The following is a 23,991-nucleotide window of genomic DNA, read 5'->3' as shown; positions in this document are numbered from 1 at the left end:
ATTCATCAAAAGTCAGTTTAGTCTTGTAATCTGGAAGAATGAGACATCAACACCTGGAGTGGTCTCTGTGTCGGGTGGTAACTCTTTCGAGTACATTCACAGTTCTTGGTTTCCGGGAGAGGGACATGAACCCACAACCTTCTGACTCAAAGGCGAGGGTGCTATGAACTGAGCCACAGCTGACACCTCCTGTGTCGGGTGGTAGGAGCACATACCTTAGTCAAAATGTAATTGAATATGATGATTGTAATTTGTTTAAAACTGGGCAGAGGCTAAATAAACTCAGGATCATTTACTTATTGTGTAGTTGTGCTTCTGCCATCCCAGTAAGAATCTGCAGAGTTGTCATTCACACTTTCTAATGACTGTCTTCAGTTTGAAACGTTAACTGTCTCTCTCCACAGATGCTGCCTGAGCTGCTGAGTATTTCCAACGTTTTCTCTTTTTCAACATTTTCTTTCTGTTCTCTCCGGCAGCCCGGAAGCAGTACCCCGGTGACCCGGAAGTCGCCGGGCGCCGTGACCAAGATGGCGGTGACCGTGCTGTTTCGAAAGCTGCTCCAGGTAACGTGTCGCCGCTTTCACACATTCGGCACAAAAATTCCCCAGCCGGCCATTGTGCGGTGTTTAAAATAATTTCGCCGTCTCCATGATGGCGCGTTACCCAGGGAACTGTCACTCTCTTTTAAACACCGCCCCGGACGCTGACTTAACCATTTGAGACTTAACCTCCAATCCGCTGAGAGTGAAAAATTGCACCGCTGTTTAACCTCCAGAGGGGCACCAGAATCCCACGTTTCCGCTGTGTTTCCAGACTCCAATATCCATCGGTGACATCCAACCCGCAATTAAATATTGACATGGTCTAACCAGTAAGCCCGGTAGTGCATTTCACAACTTCACCACTCTTTTCTCTTGCTGTTGGTCTTAAATCTCTGGCTTTTAATCTTCTATGTTCCCTCATTGTAGATTTCTCAATCATTGGAAACAGTTTGTTTCATCTAGTTTACCCCCTCAGTTCATAGTTTTTAAATCCATCTATCACTGTAATCAACTCAGCGCTCGTAAAACAGCTCCGATTTTATTTTCCAAGTTTTTCTTTCCTACTTGCATTTTATCATATCTGGTAATGCCCTAGTGAGTGAATTTATGATGTGTTGTTGCCTCAATATCCTTTCTATAATGTAGAGACCAGAACTGTACGTAGCACTCTAATTGTGATCTTATTAAGGTTTTATATATCTTCACCATTTTGTCTCAATGTTTTTATATTTGATGCTCCTTTCTATAAAATGTAATATTCTGCTAGCTTTCATGTGGCCTTATTCACTTAGAATGTTGCTTTTAATATATTCCATATCACTCAGCCATTCTTTCCCTCCCACCAAATGTACGACTTCACATATACTGACATTGATTTCCATTTGCTACTTTTTTTTGCCCATTCTACCATCGTCTCAATATTCATTTACGTATTAATTTTGGCCTTAATTATTTACTATGCCTCTTACATGATCTACACACTTGGACACCATTCCCCCTAGCCCTGTATCCAGATCTTTGATCTACACAGTGAATGCAAGCAGTCCCAGAACGGAACTCTGGGACACTGCTACCCACTTTTAAACAATCTTGAGAAACTGCTATTTCCTGTCTTCTAACCATTTATTAATTTGCTACCTACCCAATAATTCCATGCCCCTTAATCTTCTGCAATAGTTTCAGTGTTGGTTTGTCAAAGACTGGCCAAGAATGCATGCACACCACATTTTCACCATCCGTCACATTTGTCACTTTGTTATAGAACTCCCATCAGGTTTGTCAAGTGCAACCTTTTTGAAATATTTTTGGCTGTTTTTAATTATTTTCTCTTCATCATAAGAAATCAATCCCTGGAGCACAAATTGAAAATTAAGCCCCTGAACACATTTAAAATGAAGCCCCTGAATGCCCGATGAGGACTCAATCCCCTAGACCCATATCAGATCTATTTCCAAACTCTGAAAGATTAATTCCCGTACCTTATGTGTGGGGTCAGCTTTAAGACCACATGTGAAAGATCATCCCCTTCACTCCATATCTCTCAAAGTTGGGATAGGGAGGGATGCTGAGCAATACCTTTCTCATTTAAGTACAGTGACTTTGTAACCTTGACATAATGCTCTGAATCAAGTTTCCTTTCCCACATCCAAATTTTTACTAGGTTTGCATTCACCCACCTCCAAAACACTGCACGCTCCAGCCCTATGACTTCCTGCTCCTGTCATACATGCCATTATTACCCAGAGACTTGACCTGTCCAATATGCTTTTTGCTGGATTCCCAAATTGCATCCTTTGTAAGGGGCAAAAAAGTCTTGCCTTGCATGAAATGCTGCCATCCTATCCTTGCCAAGTTCATCTGGTTACTGCGATCTGTTACATGCATTTAAAGATCCTTGTATGCTCATTTTGAAATCCTTCTTTGATCTTATCCCAGTGGTACTTCCTGTAGCAAAGTCCTCTACTCTCTTCCTTTTCTCTGTCATAAGCAGCTGGCCTTTCAACCCATAAGTCAAACCAACCAATCTGGCCTGCTGGAGCTCCCTTCAGAAATCACTCCACCATGCTACTTCCCTCATTGCTTTCAAGTCTTCTTAAAAACTCTGGCTTTTAACAGTGTTGATGGTTCCCTGAAGCTTTTTCTTTCTGCCTGGTGTTCACTGTTTCCTCATTTCCTTTAACATTCTCAAAAAATGTCCTTCTTCCTCAAAATGTCAATCATTTAAAAGGCATTCAGTTTGTTGTAACTTAATCTCTGTAGAATGTCCTCATCAGGAGGAGGTAATGTAACATTCCTGGAAGTTCTGTAGTTTAAACAAAGTTTGATTATGCTGGAAGAAAGATATTATGGGATTTTGTTAGCTTAGTTTTCTTTTGAATGATAATGATATATGCATGAATAACTCAAAAAATTCATACTGTTTGACTTTCAGGTTAATCGAATTCCAGTTTTGAATTATGCCAGCCACAATATGTTAACAATACACCTTTGGTAAGTTCAAAGATGTTAGCTAACTTCAGATTAAGAATATTCCTATTGGTATGCCTTTCAAAAATTAACAGGCAAAGAATCTTTAGGGTGTATATATACAATAACTGTGCAAAGCGTTACCATATAGAGTAATTGGAGCTCAAATCTAAATTCAGAGCTGAACTGGAGGAAGGAGTCTTAACATGGTTTGCTCTTGAGATCCCTTCATACCTTCACCGACATTTAATTCATAGTGTTATTGCACTACAAATCTAAATTAAGTTTCTAAATTTAATTTTTTTTGCTGAATATGTTTGAATGCACAATTGGTGGCATTGTGACAATTGATTTTCAGGAATCACTGTGCAGAGGGTATAAGGAAATTTAAGTAAATGCAAAAATGACATTCTCAGAAGTGTCTTGTGTTAATCATATTTCTGCTGTTTATAGTTGAGCGCCCTCATACTTACATCATCAAAAAGATGAATAGAAGTAAAATATGTAGTATAATTGATTTTAAGGGAGTACTGATATTGAATATTCCTTCATGAAATAGTAACATCTAACCTGTATCAGCAGAGTAATTTGAATTCAGCCAGTCCTAATGATGCTGGATGCCACTATAACATTTTAATGTTGCCAAGTGCATTAAATGCTAGTGGTGTGCAAGGTGAAACAGTTCTACTCCCAGAATATGGAGGGACTAAAGTTGTCGTGGATGATAAGGATTGCTACTTGTTTAGAGATAGAGGTATTCTTGGAAAATACACAGCATAAATTTTGGATGTTCCCTCAGTTTTAAGAAACTGACCATTCCGTGAAGTACCTGTCTTTTTGTTTCAGCCTGTAAATACCATTTTTTGAGCTTTGGTACAATAAATTCATAGTTAAACCCACTACTTTCTCTGTACTACAATTACTTACAACTTTAGAATTAATGAAACATGTGATTACTATCTTTTTGGTTAATTTGATCCTTCTGTTAAACTATAAATACAAACTTGTGAATCTGAAAAAAAAAAATCAGGTTAATTCTTATTACCATTTATTCATTGTATGCTTGTTAAGCTTGCTGGTCCAGTTAAGCTTCTGCTCAATGGAGAACCCCAGGATGTTGATAATGGGGGAAGACGGCAATAGTGGTGCTTTTGAAGGTCAAGGGTATTGGATTGGACCTTTTATTGAAGATGGTTATTTCCCAAGAATTATGTGGTCTGAATCTTAGCTATTTGTCAAGATTAGGTATTGTCCAGTTCCTGCTATTGGCTGGGCTGCCTCATTATGTCAGGAAATGTGAATGAATGTGCAATGCCAATCAACTAGTTTGTTTTGTAAAAGCCTTTTCTGTCACCAATACAGTTAGCCTTCTGTCATTTTTAGTTAAGCAACATCAGCTTGCATTTATATAGCACTTTTAATGTACTGAAATGTTCAAGAAGTGTAATCAAACAAAAACTGAGACAGAGCCAAAGAGGGAGGCATTTGGTAAGGTGACCAAAATCTTGATCATAGTGATAGGTTTTAAGAACCAACTTAATGGAGGGCAGGCAGAGAGGTTTCGGGTCTAGAGGGCACTAGGACCACTAGTGGAGCAAAGAAAATGAGGGGACAAGAGGACAGAGTTGGGGGCTGCATAGCTCTCAGAGGGTTGTATGGTTAGACAGAGTTATAGACTTAGGGATGAGGCCATGGAGGAATATGAACACGAGTGAGAGAATTTTAAAATGAAGTGTTTGCTGGACTGGGAGCAAATGTAGGTAAATGAGCATAAATATACATGAAATAGGAGCAGAAGTAGGCTATTCGGCACCACAAGCCTGTTCCGCCATTCAATAAGATCATGGCTGATCTGTTTGTGTTTCGAATTCCACATTCCCATCTACTTCCGATAGCCTTCAATTCTTGTTAGGCAAGGGAATCAATCTACCTGTGCCTCAAAAATATTCAATGACCCTGCCTTTGGAGGCAGAACGTTCCAAAGTCGCACAACCCTCAGAGAAAAAATTTCTCCTCATCTCTGTCTTAAAAGAGCAGCCTCTAATTTTAAAACAGTGCTCCCTAGTTCTGGACCCACCCACAAGAGGAAACATCCTTTCCACGTTCGCCTTGTCAATACCATTCAAGATCTTTAATACTTCTATCAAATCACCTCCTCACTCTTTTAAACTCCAGTGGAAACAAGCCCAATCTGTCTAATCTTTCTTCATAAGACAACCTGTTCATTCCAGGTATTAAGCTGGTAAACCTCCTCTGAACCACCTCCAATGCATTTACATCTTTCCTTAAATAAGGAAGCCAAAACTGCACACACATTGGAGATGTGGTCTTACCAATGCCCTGTATAACTGAGCCATAACATCCTTTTATGTTCAATTCCTCTTGTAATAAAGGATAGCTTTCCATTAGCCTTCTTAATTACTTGCTGTACCTGCACACTAGTGTTTTGTGACATATGCAGTAGAACACCTAGATTCCTCTGCACCTTAGAATTCTGCAGTCGTTCTCTGTTTAAGTAATACTCTGCTTTTTTATTCTTTCTGCCAAAGTGAACAACTTCACATTTTCCTAAATTACACTCCATCTGTCAGATTTTTGCCCACTCACTCAACCTATCTATATCTGTCTGCAACCTCCTTATGCCCTCTTCACAACATACTTTCTTACCTATCTGTGTCATCTGCTAATTTAAATACCATGCCTTCACTCGCCTCATCTCAGTCATTGATATAAATTGCAAAAAATTGAGGCCCCAGCACAGACCCCTGAGGGACTCCACTTGTCACATCCTGCCAATCCGAAAAGGACCCATTTATTCATACTCTCTGTTTTCTGCCAACCAGCCAATCTATCCGTTATAATATGTTATCCCCTACACCATGAGCATCTATTTTCCGCAATAGCCATTGATGTAGCACCTTATCAAATGCCTTCTGGAAACCCAAGTATAGCATGTCTACAGGCTCCCCTTTATCCAAAGCACATGTTACTCCTTCAAAGAACACTAATAAATTGATTAAACACAATTCCCCTTTCACAAAACCACGCTGACTCTTCCCTATTACCTTGAGTTTCTGTAAGTGCCCAGCTATAACCTCCTTAATGATCGATTCTAACACCTTCCCCATGCCAGACATCAAGCTAACTGACCTATAATTTCTTGTTTATATTTGCTACCTTGCAGTCTGATGGAACCTTTCCAGAATCTAGCGAATTTTGGAAAATTAAACACCAACACATTTACTACCTCATTAGCTATCTCTTTTAAGACCCTAGGATGAAGCCCATCGGGACCCGGAGACCTGTCAGCCTGCAGCTCCATCAGTTTGGTCAGTACCGCTTCTCTACTGATTGCAATTTCACCAAGCTCCCCTCTCCCATCCACCTCTTGATTTACCACTATTACTGGAATGTTTTTTGTATCCTCTGTAGTGAAGACAGACGCAAAATATTTGTTCATTTCATCTGCTATTTCCTTATTATCTATTATTATTTCCCCACTGTCACACTCCAGAGGACCAACCCTCACTTTACTAACTCTTATCCTTTTTTAAATACCTGTAGAAACTCTTGCTATCTGTTTTTTGCATTTCCAGCTAGCTTCCCCTCATTCTAATTTCTTTTTCCTGATTAACCTTTTAGTCATTCTCTGCCGTTCTTTATATTCTGACCAATCATCTGACCTGCCCCTCATCTTTGGGCCGTTATATGCTTTTTCCTTAAGCTTCCTTATTGTGATACAGGACTTAGTATGAGTTAAAATACAGGCAGCAGAGTTTTGGATGAGCTGTTTATGTAGGATGAAAGATGGGAAGCTGGCCAGGAGAGTATTGAAGTATTTGAGTTTGGAGATAACAAAAGCATGGATGAAGGTTTCAGTAGCAGATGAGCTGATGTAGGGACAAGAGATGAGCGATACTATGTAGGTGGCAGTAGGACAAGGAGAGAATATTGTGTGTGAAGCTCAGCTCAGGGTCAGATAGGTCACCAAGATTGCATACTGTCTGATTCAGCCTGAGACAGTGGTCAGGGAGAAGGATGGAATTGGCGGTTTGGACACAGAGTTTGTGGCAAAGACCAAAGACAATAGCTTCTGACAACCAATGCTTAATTGGAAGAAATTTTGGCCCATCCAGGACTGGATGTTTGATAAGCTGTCAGACAATATAGAGGCAGTGGATGGGTCATGACAGATGGTGGTGAAGTAGAGCTTATCCTGGAGGGAGGTAAGCCTGGTTTGGTGCCAAGAGAGTAGAAGGTCAAGGACTAATGAGGAGTTAGGACTACTGAATAGTTAAACATTATAATCAGCACACATTTATTCTAACCAAGACCAAGTTATTAGGCAAATCTACCAGCTGGAGCTAGACCACAGAAGAAGAAAGTTAAAATAAATGATAAAGAATTGATCAATCTAAGCTGGTGTAAATTTAGCTTAAACTTTTTAAGCTATTCTTACAATTATAATTCACACTGCCTGTATTCTGTAGTCATCTTACAAGTGCATCACAATTTTAAAATATCATGTTTCAGTCCCCCTCTAAGTACACACCAATTCCACGACGCCTTCTACTTGTCCATTGGCCTGTCAGACTTCGAAAGCTAGGGTTCCCAAATGCAACGTGACATCCAGCCAAATTTAGCATTTATTTCAGGATTGCAAGTATATAGTTTTAAAGGGATTTACATTTACATTTTATTTTTTATGGTAAAATGTCCAGGCTTATCTCAAGTGTAACTTGACTCAATGGCAGCACTCTTATCTTGGAGTCAGAAAGTTGTGGGTTTAAGTCCCATTCCAGAACTTCAGTACATAATCTAGTTTGACTCTTCGGTGCTGTACTGCATTGTTGGGAGTGCTGACTTTTGGATGAGATTAAAGTGACATACTGTCTGCCTGTTCAGACAGTTCTAAAAAGATCTCAATATTTTTGGTATCACAGTTAACAATCATCCTTCAATTAACAAATTAACTGGTCATTGCTCTCTGTTCCTGGGATCTTGCTGTGTGTCAATGGGTTGCCTCATTTGCTACATAACAACTATAACTGTGCTTCATAAGTAATTCATTGGCTTTTAAATGCTTCGAGCTGTCGTGAAACATGAAATTGTAAGTCTTTTTAGAAGCTTTTTAAATATAATTTAGTTTTTTTAAAAACTCAGATGTGATGCATATAAAATTAATAATTATATCATAAATGTTTTTATTTAACAGCAGTAAAAGGCCAGCATTGACACTGTCAGCAGGAATCCATTTGGGGTCTCCACACTATATCACAGCTCCCCTGGTAAGATTTCTGGCTTTTTTTTTGTTTTGGTGTTCTCCTTAGTCTGTTAGGATCTGTACTGTATATTTTTAAGTAGCGAGCTTGTCATGAAGTCTAGACACAAATTTCAAATGCAAGATTTTTATTAACTTAATTTTTCAGTGATCAGAATAGAAATTGTCCAATTGTACTTTCATTGTTACTTTACATATAATTATCTACTTTTCTAGTGACGAAACTATCTGGAAACCTTTTAGAAAATGTTGAGTTTGTATAAAATTGTGAATGATGCTTGTCTATATTTATAACAATATACTTACATATTTGGAAGTTATAACACTGAAAAGGCTATTGAGCTCAATCAGTCCGTGCCAGTGTTTATCTTTCATGTGAGCAAATAACGTATCATGTTTACCCACCTTGTTCTCATATCCTTCATCCACCTATCTAATCTAATCTTGAATGTTGACATAGTTTCTGCCTCAATCAGTAGCCCTGGATATGAATTTCACAGCTGTAAAACTTGAGTAAAGAAGTTTCTCCTGCCCTCTGTTCCAAATTTCATGCATTTAATTTTGTCCCAATGGCTCTTTCTTCTAGACCCCCTCAACTATTGGAATTAGTTTGCTTTTATCTACTCTGTCCCATCCTTTCATAATTTTAAACACCCAAATATGTTGTTCTAACAAAAAATACCTTTTTTCCAAGTCTGTCTTCATATTTATATTTTCTCATACCGATCAGGTCTGCATTACATCCTCTCTAAAACCTCAATATCCTTAACATTAGAAATAGGAGCCATGAGCAGACCCCACGGACTGTCAAGCCTACTCCGGCATTCAACTCGATCATTCCTGATGTGGCCTGAACTCCATTTTCCCACCCCCTCTCCATATCCCTTGATTCCCCAAGAGACCAAAAATCTGTCGTATCTCAGCCTCAAAAATATTCAACGATGGAGCATCCACAAAACTTTGGAGTAGAGAATTCAAAAGATTCACAATCCATTTTGTAAAGAAATTTCTCTTCATCTCAGTCCTAAATGATTGGCCCCTTATCCTGAGACAATGCCCTCTTGTTCTAGATCCCTTCCATTGGTGAGAGGCACAAAACTGCATGTACTACTCTAACTAATGTCTAATTAAGGGTTTAAATGGACTCAGAATCTTTGCTTTTATATTCAATATTTCCTAGGATAAATTTTGAGTTTCTTATCGACCTGAAATGCTGCCTTTAACATTCTGTGAACCTATGTTCCCATTGCCCCATCTTATCAGTATTCCTTTGCAATTTTCTAATTTGGAATCCTCTGCAGCGAACAGACAGATTATCTCAAGAGGCAGAGTCACTTTTAATAACAGAAAGTTGTCAGTAGTTTACTGGAAATCTTTTTTTTAACAAAAAAGAGCATAATGTGCAATCAGGCTGGCAGATGTACATTTAAGAAATCTTTATTTGTAGATTTTTAACAAAACTCAGTTCATGCTTCAAAATCACCAACATATAAGCCAGGCTGATACTTCATGCAGTTCTGAAGGGGGCCCTGCATTTTTGGATAAGTTATTTTGCTGATGCCTTGCCTGCCTGTTTCAGGTTCATATGAAGAACTCATAATTATTTTTTAAGGAAGAACAGAGTTCTTCTGATGTCTTGGGCAAAGTTCACTTTTCAGCCAACATGGCCAAAACAGGTCAACTATTTTTTATTTATTGGAATCCTGATCTCTGCAAATTGGCTGCGGTATTTGCCTAAAAACAGTGACTACACATTAAAAGTAATTAATTGACAGTGGTGTATTTTGAAATGTTCTGCGATGTGAAATGTGCTATGTAAATGAAATTCTTTCTTCTAAGTCATAGGTGGGAAGACTGGTTAGAACCATAGAAAGGTTACGGTGCAGAAGGAGGCCATTCAGCCACTCATGTCTGTACCAGCCAGAAAAAGATGAAAAATAAACTAGCCACTCATTTTAATCCCATTTTCCAGCACCTGGTCTGTAGCCTTGCAGGTTACAGCGCTTCAGATGCAGATCCAAGTACCTGAGTTGGGCATTTCAGCCTCAGCCACTGATTTTAGGCAGTGAATTCCAGACACCCACAACCTTCTGCGTGAAAAAGTTTTTCCTCATGTCCCCTCTAATCCTTCTACCAATCACCTTAAATCTATGCCCCCTGGTAATTGATCCCTCAGCTAGGGGAAACAAGTCTTTACTATCTACCCTGTATAGGCCCCTCATAATTTTGTACACCTCAATTAAGTTACCTCTCAGCCTCCTTTGTTCTAAGGAAAACCACCCCAGCCTATCTAACCTTGCCTCATAGCAGCAGTTTTCAAGCCCTGGCAGCATTCTTGTAAATCTTCTCTGCAATCTCTCCAGAGCAATTATGTCCCTTCCTGTAATGTGGTACCCAGAATTGTACACAAAATTCCAGCTGTGGCCTAACCAGCGTTTTATACAGTTCCAACATTACATCCCTCCATTTGTATTCAATACCTCGTCCAATAAAGGAAAGCATTCCATATGCTTTCTTTACCACTTTATCCACTTGTCCTGCCAACTTCAGGGACCTGTGGACATGCGTTCCAAGGTCTCTCACTTCCTCAACCTCTCAATATCCTCCCATTTATTGAGTATTCCCTTGCTCAGTACTGGTTAAAACATTTTCTAGTTAATTTTTATTTGCTTTACTGTTTGTATATGGTGTAAGTTGAAATCTGTCATGTTTTGGAATATTTGGCTGCATGAAAACTGGAGACTTTTCATTTTAAAGAATACATCTCTGCAATAAGTTATTTTGTTTGTCATCTGAAATTATGTTAATGCAGGCAGCAGTAACAGACGAGCCTGATGCACTGTACAAGAGGATCTCTGTGTTGGTGAGGGGCCATGATAAATCTGTACTGGATAGCTACGAATATTTTGCCACACTTGCTGCTAAAGAACTGAATATCACTGTTGATAAAGTGTAAGTACTTAATTGCTCTTACAAGCACTCTCTTGGATTTAATTTGCCAAGTGGATTCTTTTCAAAATTGGACTTGTTTTCCTTTCATTCAAATGCACTACAATGACACAGGCAAGAGAAATTCTGTGTACTATATCTGCTCTGCATTATTAATGGCACTGTTGTATCTGAACACAGACCTCCTTCTCCACATGGACATTAAGTAGTTGGTTCCCAGTAAGTAGTTAGTATACAATACATAAAATATAGCAATGAAAATAACTTCTAAAATTTGCAATCAATTCATGGCTTCATTCTCATAGCAAACCCAAATCCCTGCCTACATAACTTCTACTTCCCTTTCTCACAATACTCAACACTATGTTAATCTCATTTTCTTTCCATTTTGGGTACCCAGTTTCGGCATAATATAGTCACAAGTCATTTAGTTGCAGAGTAAAACTGCCTCAAAGTTCACAGTCCAGAGGAACCACCTGAAAAGCACCATTTTGATTTCCCACAGCAGTCACACTGTTGACCAATTTGTACCAGTGTAGTGACAATGCATAGTAGTAAGCCAATCAAGTCTATCCAAGTTAGTCCAATACTGGTCTCTTTTGCATCACCAACTTCATTTGCTCCACTATTATCAGCCATAACTTCAGCTGTCTTGGGGCTAAACTCTGGAATTCCCTCCCTAAAGCTCTGGACCCTTCTTTGAGACACTTCTTAAAATCTACCTCTTTGACCAAGTTTTTGGCTAACTGTCCTGATATATCCTCCTTGGGCTCAGTGGCATTTTTTTTTTGCCTGCCTGATCATGCTCCTGAAACACCTTTAGCATGTTTTGTTGTATTGAAGACATTATAAAAATGCATTGTTTATTCTTTCATGGGATGTCAGCATTGCTGGCAAGACCAGCATTTATTGCCAATGCTAAATTGACCTTGAGAAGGTGGTGGTGAGCCACCTTCTAGGGCTGGATTTTGCATTGGGGGGCATTGGTCCCACCCCTGGTTGACGGGCTCACTCTGTGGCCATTAATTGGTTTGAGGTGGGAACTGCTGCCCCTCAGCAACAGCAAGTCCTGCCTCAGAGTCGCTGGCTGGCAGCTCTTAGTACCACAGCACCACTGGGTCAGTGGGCATTAAGTAGCCCAAGGGCCAGCGAGCTGTCAGACATGCCCCCTTCTCCCCCCCCATTGGCAAGCCCCCTTCCACACCTCCATGTTCTCCCCTTAGCTGCTGGTAAAATTGCAGCAGGGTTGGGTGGCGCTCATTGTGCCTGTGGTATTTTAGAGGCCTCTTGCCTGCAAACCCCTGGCGGGGGGCCATAAAATCCAGCTCCTAGAACACTGCAGTCCATCTGGTGTAGATACACCCATAGTGCTGTTAGGAAGGAAGTTCCAGGATTTTGACTCAGTGACAGTGAAGGAACAGTGATATAGTTCCAAGTCAGGATAGTGTGTGGTTTGAAGGGGAACTTGCATGTGGTGTTCTACGTGTCTGCTGCATTTGTCCTGGTAGAGGTCATTGGTTTGGAAGGTGCTATCAAAGGAGGCTTGGCGAGTTGCTGCAGTGCATCTTGTATATGATGCACACTGCTCCCACTGTGCCGCGGTGGAGGGAGTGAATATTTAAAGTGATGGATGGGGTGCCAAGCAAATGGGCTGCTTTGTCCTGTATGGTGTCAAGCTTCTTGAGTGTTGTTGGAGCTGCACTCATCCAGGCAAGTGGAGAGTATTCCATTACACTCCTGACTTTTGCCTTGTAGATGGTGGACAGGCTTTGGGGAGCCAGGAGGTGAGTTACTTGCTGCAAAATTCCCAGCCTCTGACCTGCTCTTGTAGCCACAGTACTTATATGGCTGGACCAGTTCAATTTCTGGTCAATGGTAACCCCCCAGGATGTTGATGTTAGAGATTCAGCAATGGTAATGCCATTGAATGTCAAGGGAGATGGTTAGATTCTCTTTTGTTGGAAATGGTCATTACCTGGTGTTTTTGTGGCGCAGATGTTATTTGCCCCTATCAGCCCAAACTTGAATGTTGTCCAGGTCTTGCTGCATGTGGACACGGACTGCTTCAATATCTGAAGAGTCATGAATGGTGCTGAACACTTGCAATCATCAGTGAAACTCTTTCGAGTTATCAACAGTCACAGATTGCAACTCTTTCAAGTACAATCACAGTTCTTGGTTTCCGGGAGTGGGACATGAACCCACAACCCTCTGATTCAAAGGCGAGGGTGCTATGAACTGAGCCACGGCTGACACCTCCAATCATCAGTGAACATCCCCACTTCTGAACTAGTTAGAGTGAAATTAATTGATTATGCAGCTGAAGATGGTTGGGCCTTGGACACTACCCTGAGGAACTCTTGCAGTGATGTCTTGGGACTGAGATGTTTGGCTTTCAACAACCACAACCGTTTTCCTTTGTATTAGGTATGTCTCCAACTAGTGGAGAGTTTCCCCCCTGATTCCCATTGACTTCAATTGATGCCACACTTGGTCAAATGCTGCCTTGATGTTAAGGTTAGTTACTTTTACCTCCTCTCTTGAATTCAGCTTGTTATGATCCCAGCTGATGTTACTACTGGACAAGCCAGATCCGAGGGTGGAAATACTGAACAGTCACAGGAGTCAGCTGATGAACTTTTAACAAAAGAATAAAACATTTATTAAACAAGAAAAGATTAACTATATTACAATACTCTTTCACCCACAACTATACTTTTACAGATATATACAGATTGGTAAGGATAACACAAGTTACAAAAGCTATTTTATACTCTAATGTTCACCTGCTTCCTGCAGCTCCCTCCTGTCCAGTTTCTTCCAGCTCCTGTTTCCAACTCTAGCTTGGGACTTGCTGTCTGTTCCTCTCCTACGCTGCGTCTGCAGGCAACTTGGTATCTCCCTTGAGATCCAGAACTCACTTGACATTCACTGTTACTTTAACTTTAAAGCAATTTGTCTAAGATTCTTAGACTTATTCTTCTCAGCAGTCTGCTAATATATCAGCTAGAGAGAGACTTAAACTGCTCCCTTCACCTTAGAGCAGAATGACCAGCTGAACTCGAACTGCTTTTGGCTTCTTTGTATCTATGTGGGGCCTCTCTCTCTGGACCCCTGTTGACAGGCAACAGCACAATTTTTTCTACCGTGTTTGTTTTAAATCCTTCATTAAAATGCAGGTGTCTTTTAAAGTAAAACCAAAACTCAAGTTCTCCCTTTCTTAACACACACATACAGAAATACAAATTAAATTAAAGCTAAAACTAATTCCTAACACCCACAAAAACAAATATAACTTAAACTATCTCTAGTCCCTAACAAGTTATTTTCTGCATGTTTGCACCAAGGCTGTAATGAGGTCTGGAGCTGTTTGGCTCTGGCAGAACTCAAACTGAGCATCAGTGAGCAGGTTATTACTGTGTAAGTGCCACTTAATAGTACAGTCTACAACACCTTCCCTCACTTTGCTGATGATCAAGAGTAGACTGTTGGTTGGTAATTGGCTGAATTGGATTTGTCCTGCTTTTTGGGAACAGGATTTATTTGGACAATTTTCCACATTGTTGGGTAGATGCCAGTGTTGCAGATGTACTGAACCAGCTTGGCTAGGGGTGCAGCTAGTTCTGAAGCAGAAGTCTTCAGAGTTAATTCTGTGCTCTTGCTGCCTTCAGTGCTTCTCTCAACTGCTGTTCAACATAGAGGAGTATTAATTCATTGGCTAAGCCTGGGTGCGAGGTGGTGGTAGGTGGTAATCAGCAGGTGGTTTCCTAGTCCCTGTTTGACCTGAAGGCATGAGACTTCATGAGGGTCAGAGTCGATGTTGAGGACTCCCAGGACAACTCATTCCGATTGTATGCCGCTATGCAGCCACCTCTGGTGGGTGTGCCCTACCGGTGAGATAGGACATATCCAAAGATGGTGATGTTGTGGGACATTGGCTGTCAGGTATGTTTTGGTGAGTATGACTATGTAAGGCTATTGCTTAACTAATCTGGGATAGCTCTCCCAATTTTGGCACACTCCTCAATAAGGTGGACTTGGAAGGGTCAACAGGACAGGGTGTGCCGTTGTAGTTTCTGCTGCCAAGGTCGATGCTGGGTGGTCTGTCCACTTTTATTCTTTTTCACCTTTTCAGTAGAGGTTAGATACAACTGAATGATTTGCTAGGCCATTTCACAGGGCGTTAAGAGTCACTCACGTTGCTGGATCTGCTATCACTTATAGGTAAGGATTGCAAATTTCCTTCCCTCAAGGAAATGAGCAATCCAGATGAGTGTTTACAACAATCCAATAGTTTCCCGCTCAGTGCTCAGTTTCCTGAAGGTAGCAGGGCAGGTAGATAAGGTGGTTAAGAAGGGATATGGGATACTTGCCTTTATTAGCTGAGGCATAGAATACAAGAGCAGGGAGGTTATGCTGTAACTGTATAAAACCCTGTTAGGCCACAACTGGAGTACTGTGTGCAGTCCTGGTCACCACATTATAGGAAGGATGTAATTGCACTGGAGAGGGTGCAGAGGAGATTTACCAGGATGCTGTCTGGGCTGGAGAGCCTGAGCTATGAGGAAAGGTTGGATAGACTGGGATTGTTTTCCTTGGAGCAGCGAAGGTTAAGAGGGGACCTGATAGAGGTGTATAAGATTATGAGGGGCATAGGTAGTGTGGATAGGAAGGCACTTTTTCCATTAGTAGAGGGGTCAATAACCAGGGGGCATAGATATAAGGTAAGAGGTCGAAGGCTAAGAGGGGAGTTGAAGACACATTTTTTGACCCAGAGGGTGGTAGGAGTGTGGGACTCACTGCCTGAAAGGGTGGTTGAGTCAGAAACTCTCGTAACATTTAAGAAGTATTTAGATATTCACTTGCGTTGCCATAGCCTCCAGGGCTATGGGCCAAGCGCTGGAAAATGGGGTTAGTGTGTTAGTGATCTTTGTTGACCGGTGCGGACACGATGGGCCGAATGGTCGCCTCCTGTGCTGTAAATTCCTATGAGTCTACCATTACTGATACTAGCTTTTAATTCCTAATTAATTGAATTTAAACTCCACCAGCTGCTGTGGTAGGATTTGAACTCGTGTTCCCAGAACAATAGTCAGAGCTTCTGGATTTCTGCTTGAGTAATATTACCACAATGCAACCATCCCTTTGTATATTGTTGTAAGGTTCTTGCATCCCATCAAGCTGGACCTGGTTGAAACCTAGACCTGAGGCAAAAGGCAGATTACAACTCACTGTACCACTCAGTCCTCAGTATTTTGTTTTGTCCAATTTAAATCAAAAATATCCATGCATCTTTATTCTATATACCATTAGGAATGAGCACCTGGACCGTGCACTCTTGGGGGATCCTAAACAGGATTTGTTAAATAACTTGTTGGTCATGTTTGGTGCCTCCTCAAAGCTATGCAACTCAGATCAAGAACTCAGCAGAGTGAGGATTAAGCCATTTTATGGTATCAAGTGTCACAATGATCATAAAATGTAAACACAAGTAATCCATCCCAAAATGAACATAATGAAAACGATGTTGGAATGGAATTTCATTCAAAGAAATAAGTTGGTAATTTCCCTTTACTTTTAGTGTAATTCAGATTTTACGCTAGCCCAGTGAACCGGTGATGAAAAAAAATTCAGATACGCATTATGGGGGACAATTCCTATGCGGTTTGCCAAATCTCATGCCTGAACTTTGACTGAAGATCAGTGGAAACCCTGGAGAAAAGCTGCACTTGGCCATTTTTAGCTGTTGACGGTTTTTCTTCACAGGTTCCACTGATTACATCGGAGAATCCTAAAGGAAACTCTAGGTATATTTGTTTTGTCTACATTGTTCCAGGCTTGTACTTTTTTTCTAGCTTTCCCCATCCTCCCCTGCAGAACATATTACAACAACATTGAAGCCAGTCATTTTGATATTTATATGCAGCTCTGGAAATATTGCATTTGTAAAATCAATAAAATAAAGATTGAAGTCCTGTGGTTTAAAATAATGTCTTGTGAAGTGAATCTAATTTTTTCAAAATAAAATTCTTTTTAGGTATGAGCCTGCAAGGAAAATTGATAGAATGACACTTCTCAAATCTGTTCACATTTTCAAGAAGCACAGAGTTCAGTATGAGATGAGAACATACTACAGATGCATAGAGGCAAGTAAGAGGCAAGATATCAGCTAGAAATCTAGGGTATAGTGGATATCTTACTATAAACTTTCACCTGATATGACAAAAAATATTTAAACTTCAAATAATTTTGAACCATTAAATGGAACTAAAGTGAGGGTCAGTTTAGATATTACACTTGTTTTCTATTTTTTCTTTGTTGATCTGTTCACTAATTTAGGCTGCCCAGCTTAACATGAATTCTTAAATGTTTTGTATTAAGAATTTTATGTAATTTGTGTTCCTTGGTATACATGCTCATTTATTTTCTTTCTCATTTCACTGTCCTAATGCTGATGGAGAGAAGATTTATATACAAGAATCACATAATCAGTTTATATCACTTATTCGTGTTATTGATTAGGAAAAAAACCTGACCAGCGTAACAAGAGTCAAAGTATTTAAATTTGGCACACTATTGAGGAAAGGTGTGACATTACTGGAATAAAGGTGACTTAATTGACAAATTTGCATTAAAAGTGAGACTTCTGGTACAAGGTTCAAAGAGATGAGAGCATTAAGTTCTTCAGTCTGTTAGGCCGTGATGTAAATTTCACTGATTAATGAATATGATATTTATTTGTGATTTGTTTTAAGCGACTAATTCTTTGAGAATTGCTTAGCAGACAGGAAACAGAGTAGGAATAAACTTGTCTTTTTTGGGGTGGCAGGCGGTGAGTAGTTGGGTAGGGATCAGTGCTCGGGCCCCAGCTATTCACAATGTATATCAATGATTTGGATGAGGGACCCAAATGTAATATTTCCAAGTTTGCTGATGACACAAAACTTGGTGGGAATGTGGATGGTGAGAAGGGTGTTAAGAGACTTCAAGGCAATTTAGATAGGTTGAGTGAGTGGGCAAATACATGGCAGATGCAGTATAACATGGATGAGTGTGAAGTTATCCACTTCGGTAGGAAAAACAGAATGGCAGAGTATTATTTAACTGATGATAGATTGGGAAATGTTGATGTACAAAGGGACCTAGTTGTCCTTGTACACCAATCACTGAAAGCAAGCATGCAGTTGCAGCAAGCAGTTAAGAAGGCAAATGGTATAGTGACCTTAATTGCGAGAGGACTTGAGTATAGGAACAAGGATGTCTTACGGCAGTTGTATAGGGCCATGGTGAGACCAGTCCTGGAGTATTGTGTGCAGTTTTGATTTCCTTACCTAAGGATATACTTGCCATAGAGGGAGTGCAGCAAAGTTTCACCAGACTGATTCCTGGGATGGCAGGATAGTCGTACGAGGAGAGATTGGGCCAGCTAGGCCTGTATTCACTGGAGTCTGGAAGGATGAGAGGGGTATCTCATTGAATTGTATAAAATTCTGACAGGGATGGACAGACTGGATGCAGGGATGATGTTTCCTCTGGCTGGGTGGGGTCTAGGACAAGGGGTCACAGTCTCAGGATACGGGGTAGGCCATTTAGGACTGAGATGAGGGGAAACCTCTTCGCTCAGAGGGTGGTGAACCTGTGGAATTCTCTAGCATAGAAGGCTGTGGAGTCCAAGTCACTGAATGTATTTAAGAAGGAAATAGGTAGATTTCTAGACTCAAGGCATCAAGGGGTATGGGGAGGGAGCGGAAGTACGGTGTTGAGATAGAAGATCAGCCATGATCATATTTAATGGCAGAGCAGACTCGAAGGACCAAATGACCTCCTCCTGCTCCTATTTTCTATGTTTCTATAAAATAGTGAACAGATGCTAATTATCAATCAAAATCTGCAATCATCAAATTTATTTCGCTTGCCCGAATTGTGCAGTAGAACTCGCAGGATCTGCAGTGATGGCCCAAATTTTGCAGGAGTAATGTTGGCAGAACTGTCAATGTTTGCTATCATTGCCCTACAGAAAGTGCAACTTCAGGAGTCTGCACATGCACAGAATAATGTGGAGATCCAGAAATTGCTGAGTGATTTTGCACTTCTCCAGAGGCTATGATGTTGAAGTCCCCCAGACGAAAATCCTTAAGCAGTCAGTAATGGGCAAAAACGTCCACCTTTACACTGGTGTGACTGTAAAATCCCCTTAAAAGTTACACCTTGTTGAATAAGGAGTAACTGGGTTTTTAACTGGTCTTATTTTATATTCGACTAAAGTCAAATTTCTCCATTATGATTTAAATAAAAAGTAGATTTTTTTTTAAAATTTATGCTATTTTAGCATCTATCTTAATCCAGAGATTTAAAGTGATATTGATCAGGTTCTATAATAAGTACTTTAGGTGCTACAGTAGATGAGGCTAGGTGTTGATTAGGTGCTACAATAGATGCTGGATCAATTGATAATTTTAATTCTGAGATTGATAGTTTTTTCTTAACCAAATGTACTAAGGGATATAAAGCAAAGGTGGGTTTATGAAGTTAGGGTGTAAATCAGCCATGATCTCATGGAATGGTGAGACAGGCTTGAGAGGACTTCACTTGTGTTTCGACATGATTGGCTACTTGTACTGCTTGCTGATATACGTGCTGCTTGATGCCTGGAGCTCCCCTTGACGATATCCAATTGAAACTACAACAGGAAAAAGGAAAATCTAAGTGCTAGATCTTGGTGGGAAGCTTCCTTCGACATCAGCAACAAATGCCATTGCTTTATTCGCAAAATCCAGCCCGATATGTCCTTTGTCCCATCCTTCTCAGGGCATGAACACAGCCTTCTTGGGCTGACTCTGATTCAAATTTTTACTTGCTCTTTGTAGGGCAATGGGTATAGAAGAATTTAGATATGTTTAAGAATGGGAAATGGCCATTAGGAATGACAAGCCCATCTTTTTTGATACCCCAGCTCCACTAACCCCAACCCCTCTCCCTTAAATATATTTTTCAACCTTCTTCAAAAGTGGAGTCACTTCAATAGTCTTCCATACCAGTCCTAGCAATGGATACATTATAGAAACACAAGTTTATTATAAAATGGAAAACATCAAGTTTAAAGAAAACTCCCATTGACTCTTGCTCAAGTCAGCTTATAGAAGTTACAATAAACAGGACATTTGGCCCAGCCAGTCAGTGAGAAGTTTACTATCCATGTTGGAAAATAGATCTAATTACATTTAGCCAATCTGTTCTCATGCCTTCATGCACTTGTCCAATCCAACCTTTAATGCTGTCATAGCCTACTTGAAGTAACCATAATAATTGCATTCAACTATTTCTAAAAGCATGCTGTGATTTCAAGCATAAACTTCGAGGATGAGACCAAGTTTGCTTTCTTTTCCCTCATTAACCAAATAAGAAAATGTATTTGCTAGATATGCATTGACTTCTCAAGTCCAGTAATCCTGAGGCATGACATTGTCAGGTTAACAAGATTTAAATATATTTTGTCATGTAAATGCACTGTATAGAATTGCTTCATTGATAAATAGCCAGCTTTATTTGCCCGTCAATCTACTTGCTTTTGTCAATATTTTTCCCAGGTCTGATGATCAGTATTTGTTGTCTTTCGTTAATGAATTCCACACAGTTCCATAGCAATGCTTGGAGGAGCAGTTCCTTGGTACAGATAGTACTGTTGATCAATGAGCTTCTCTCAATTCATTTTACAAATAGTTATATTAAAAGAAAAAAGGACTTTACTGGTACTTAAATGTTTTCTGTGAAATATAATTGAGTTGTGAAATAGAAGGCAGATTAGAAATTTGTGTTACTTGTATGATTTGAAGAATTCAGGCTTACTTTTAATACTTATATTGCTCTCTGCTAGATCAAACATCTAACTGGAAGCACTGCTAATGTGTATTTGGAATATATCCAGCGCAATCTTCCAGAAGGGATTGCTATGGAGGTGACCAAGGTCAGTCTTGTATTGGTACATGTACAAGTTTTTTTGTTTTGTCTGTCATTTTTGTTTGTAATTTATTAAATTGTTCTTGCCTTTTCAGACCATATTAGAAAAGCTACCAGAACATATTAAAGAACCTGTTTGGAACATGCATTCTTCTAAAAATGAAGGAAAACCAGACAGTTAAAGCCAATGGAAATTCTCATGTAACTGTTTATGGCATTTTTAAATTAAAATAGCTCACTAAATGCTACTCTTGTCAAACTGTTTTATCTTTGTGCTGGATTATCCAGGCTGTGTATCCTCAAATCAGAAAAAGATAAAACTTACCATTGCACTACACTGGCAGGCAGCACCCTCAAATGTAACAAAAATCAGGGTAAACTACTAAAACATAAGATTGGAAATTAATGAAACCTTTAGGCATTTGTCCAAATAACCTGAATTTGAAATGACTAGAAACCAACAATTACAGTTGTTTGTAACAGGTTACCCAGACAATAGCTCAGGCAAAGATGAAAGAGGAGGAATGGGGGAAATACTTGGGCTGAGCCAGCCTTATTTGCTGATGCATGTAGCACAGTTGCTGCTATCCAATAAGTATGATTACAAAAGCAGAATTTATGTCTCATCTCCAATTGTATTATAAATAATAACTAGGGTCAATTGTTAATCTGTTTTGGTTAATCCGGTTTTGTTTCATAGGGAACTCAGCGTACTTATGGAAATTGCCACCTTGACATAACCCCAACAAAAGTAGAAAGCAAAATAATGTGGATGCTGGAAATCTGAAATAAAAACAGAAAATATTGGAAAAAGTCAGCAGGGCTGGCAACATCTGTGGAGCGAGAAACAGAGTTAATGTTTCGAGTGTATGATCCTCCTCCAGAGCTAAAGAGAAGTAGAAATGTGGTGGATTTTATACCGTTTGACGGGGTGAAGCAAGATGGAAGGTCAGGGATAGGTGGGAACTAAGGAGAGATTGTCAAAGATGTTAGGGACACAGGACAAAGGGAGTGTTAACGGTAGTGGTAAAGACTGAAGAAGGTGCTGATAGTGGGATTAAGGTAAGGTAGCAGAACGTGTTAATAGCAGAACAAAAGTCAGTGCCCTCTGAAAGCACAACATAGACAAATGACCGATGGTCCTGTGGGGGGTTGGGGAAAAAGGATTTTAAAAAATAAAAATTAGAATTAAAAACAATTGGATTAAAGAGGTAAAGATGGAGGAGGGAGTTCATGGTGTGAAGTTGTTGAATTCAGTGTTTCGTCCAGAAGCATGTAAAGTGCCTAATCGGAAGATGAAGTGCTGTTCCTCCAGTTTGCGATGGACATGTGACCATCCTTGGCCTCCTGCACTGTTCCAGAGAAGCACAATGCAAACTGGAGGAACATCACCTCATCTTCTGATTAGGTACTTTACAGCCTTTCGTACTAAACGTTGATTTCAATAACTTCAGACTATGAACACTCTCTCCTCCATCTTTATCCCTTTTTTAATCCAATTGTTTTTTTTCTAATTTTTATTTTTCATTTTCTCTATTTTAAAATCTTTTTTCCCCAACACTCCCCACCCCCCAGGGTTGTGCTATAAGAGCACTGAGCTTTGTTCTGCTATCTTACCTTTACCCACCATCAGCACCTTCTTTAGTCTTTACCACTGCTGTTAATACTCCCTTTGTCTTGTGTCCATGACATCTTTGTCAATCTCTCCTTGGCTCCCCACCTATCCCTGACCGTCCATCTTACTCCACTTCCTCTTAAAACAGTATAAAATCTATCACATTCCTATTTCTCTTTAGCTCTCAAGAAGGGTCATACGGACTTGAAACGTTAACAAAAGTAGGTTAGGGAAACAATAAGGACGACTGTAATGGACTCAGGGTACTTAGCCAAAATTGGTGTCAAATACAACTGAATGTGGAGATGTGAGGTAATGCATTTTGGTAGCAAAAACAAGAAAGTGGAGTATACATTCAGAGGAAGACGCTGGATTAACAGAGATAGCTACAGGCTCAAATACATAATTTCCTGAAGATGCAAAGAGATAATGCCATAAAAAATATTAACAGCATTTTCAATATTATAAATTGGAACACAGGGTACCTAGTGGTTTTGATAAATTTGCAAGGCAATGGCTAAGCCAAAGCTACAGGACTATATGCAATTTTGGGATGCATATGGAAAGGACATTAAATTCATAGAACATACAATAGTTGATGCTAGTGCTGGGAAGCTAGTTATAATAGTATTTCAGAATGGGACTATTTCCACCAACAGAAAAGGCGAAAAAAGTATATTTGTAGGATGTATAGGAAAGTACAATGGAGAATCTATAGCAAGGGTTCATCAATTTGAAATTGTCACCAAGAGGAAAGGTTAAGAGACATTTCTTTATTTAGTGCATCCCTGGTACATGGAATGCTTTGTTACAATTGAATGGTTGAGGCAGAGGCCACTGCATTTCTGAATGGAAAACTGGATATTTGAAGGAGATGACAGCAAGGCAGTGCAAATAGTCTTGAATCGCTCTAATGAAGAGCCAGCAGGCACATGATCTAAATGGCCTTTGTGTTGTAAACCTCAGTCTATGGCATTGCAATGTCTGCAGTGGAAGTTGTTTGCCAGTTTTTAAAAAAAAATTCTCAAAGTGGATGTTGCTGGCAAGACCAGCATTTTTTGCTCATCTAATTGCCCTGAAAAGTTGGTAGTGAGCCTTGAACCATTGTAGTCACTGGTTATTTTTGTAGTGCTTTGATACAACTGAATGAATTGCTAAGCCACATCAAGGGGCAGGTAAGG

At 39.9% G+C, this 23,991-nt stretch overlaps 1 protein-coding gene across 1 annotated transcript; it reads left to right on the top strand.

Moving 5' to 3' along the window:
• Window positions 1-476: 476 nt before the first annotated feature.
• On the top strand, window positions 477-21,443 carry mrps10 (mitochondrial ribosomal protein S10). Its single transcript, XM_078557139.1, has 7 exons — window positions 477-563; window positions 2,974-3,032; window positions 8,224-8,296; window positions 11,102-11,241; window positions 17,276-17,384; window positions 21,113-21,202; window positions 21,291-21,443. Exons 1-7 carry the CDS (start codon window positions 528-530, stop codon window positions 21,375-21,377), a joined length of 594 nt encoding a protein of 197 aa, XP_078413265.1. The 5' UTR covers window positions 477-527; the 3' UTR covers window positions 21,378-21,443.
• Window positions 21,444-23,991: the final 2,548 nt, after the last annotated feature.

The sequence above is a fragment of the Cetorhinus maximus genome, chromosome 14 (assembly GCF_964194155.1).
Source record: "Cetorhinus maximus chromosome 14, sCetMax3.hap1.1, whole genome shotgun sequence".
Lineage (NCBI taxonomy): Eukaryota > Metazoa > Chordata > Chondrichthyes > Lamniformes > Cetorhinidae > Cetorhinus > Cetorhinus maximus.
This window is presented reverse-complemented; position numbering and strand designations above follow the sequence as displayed.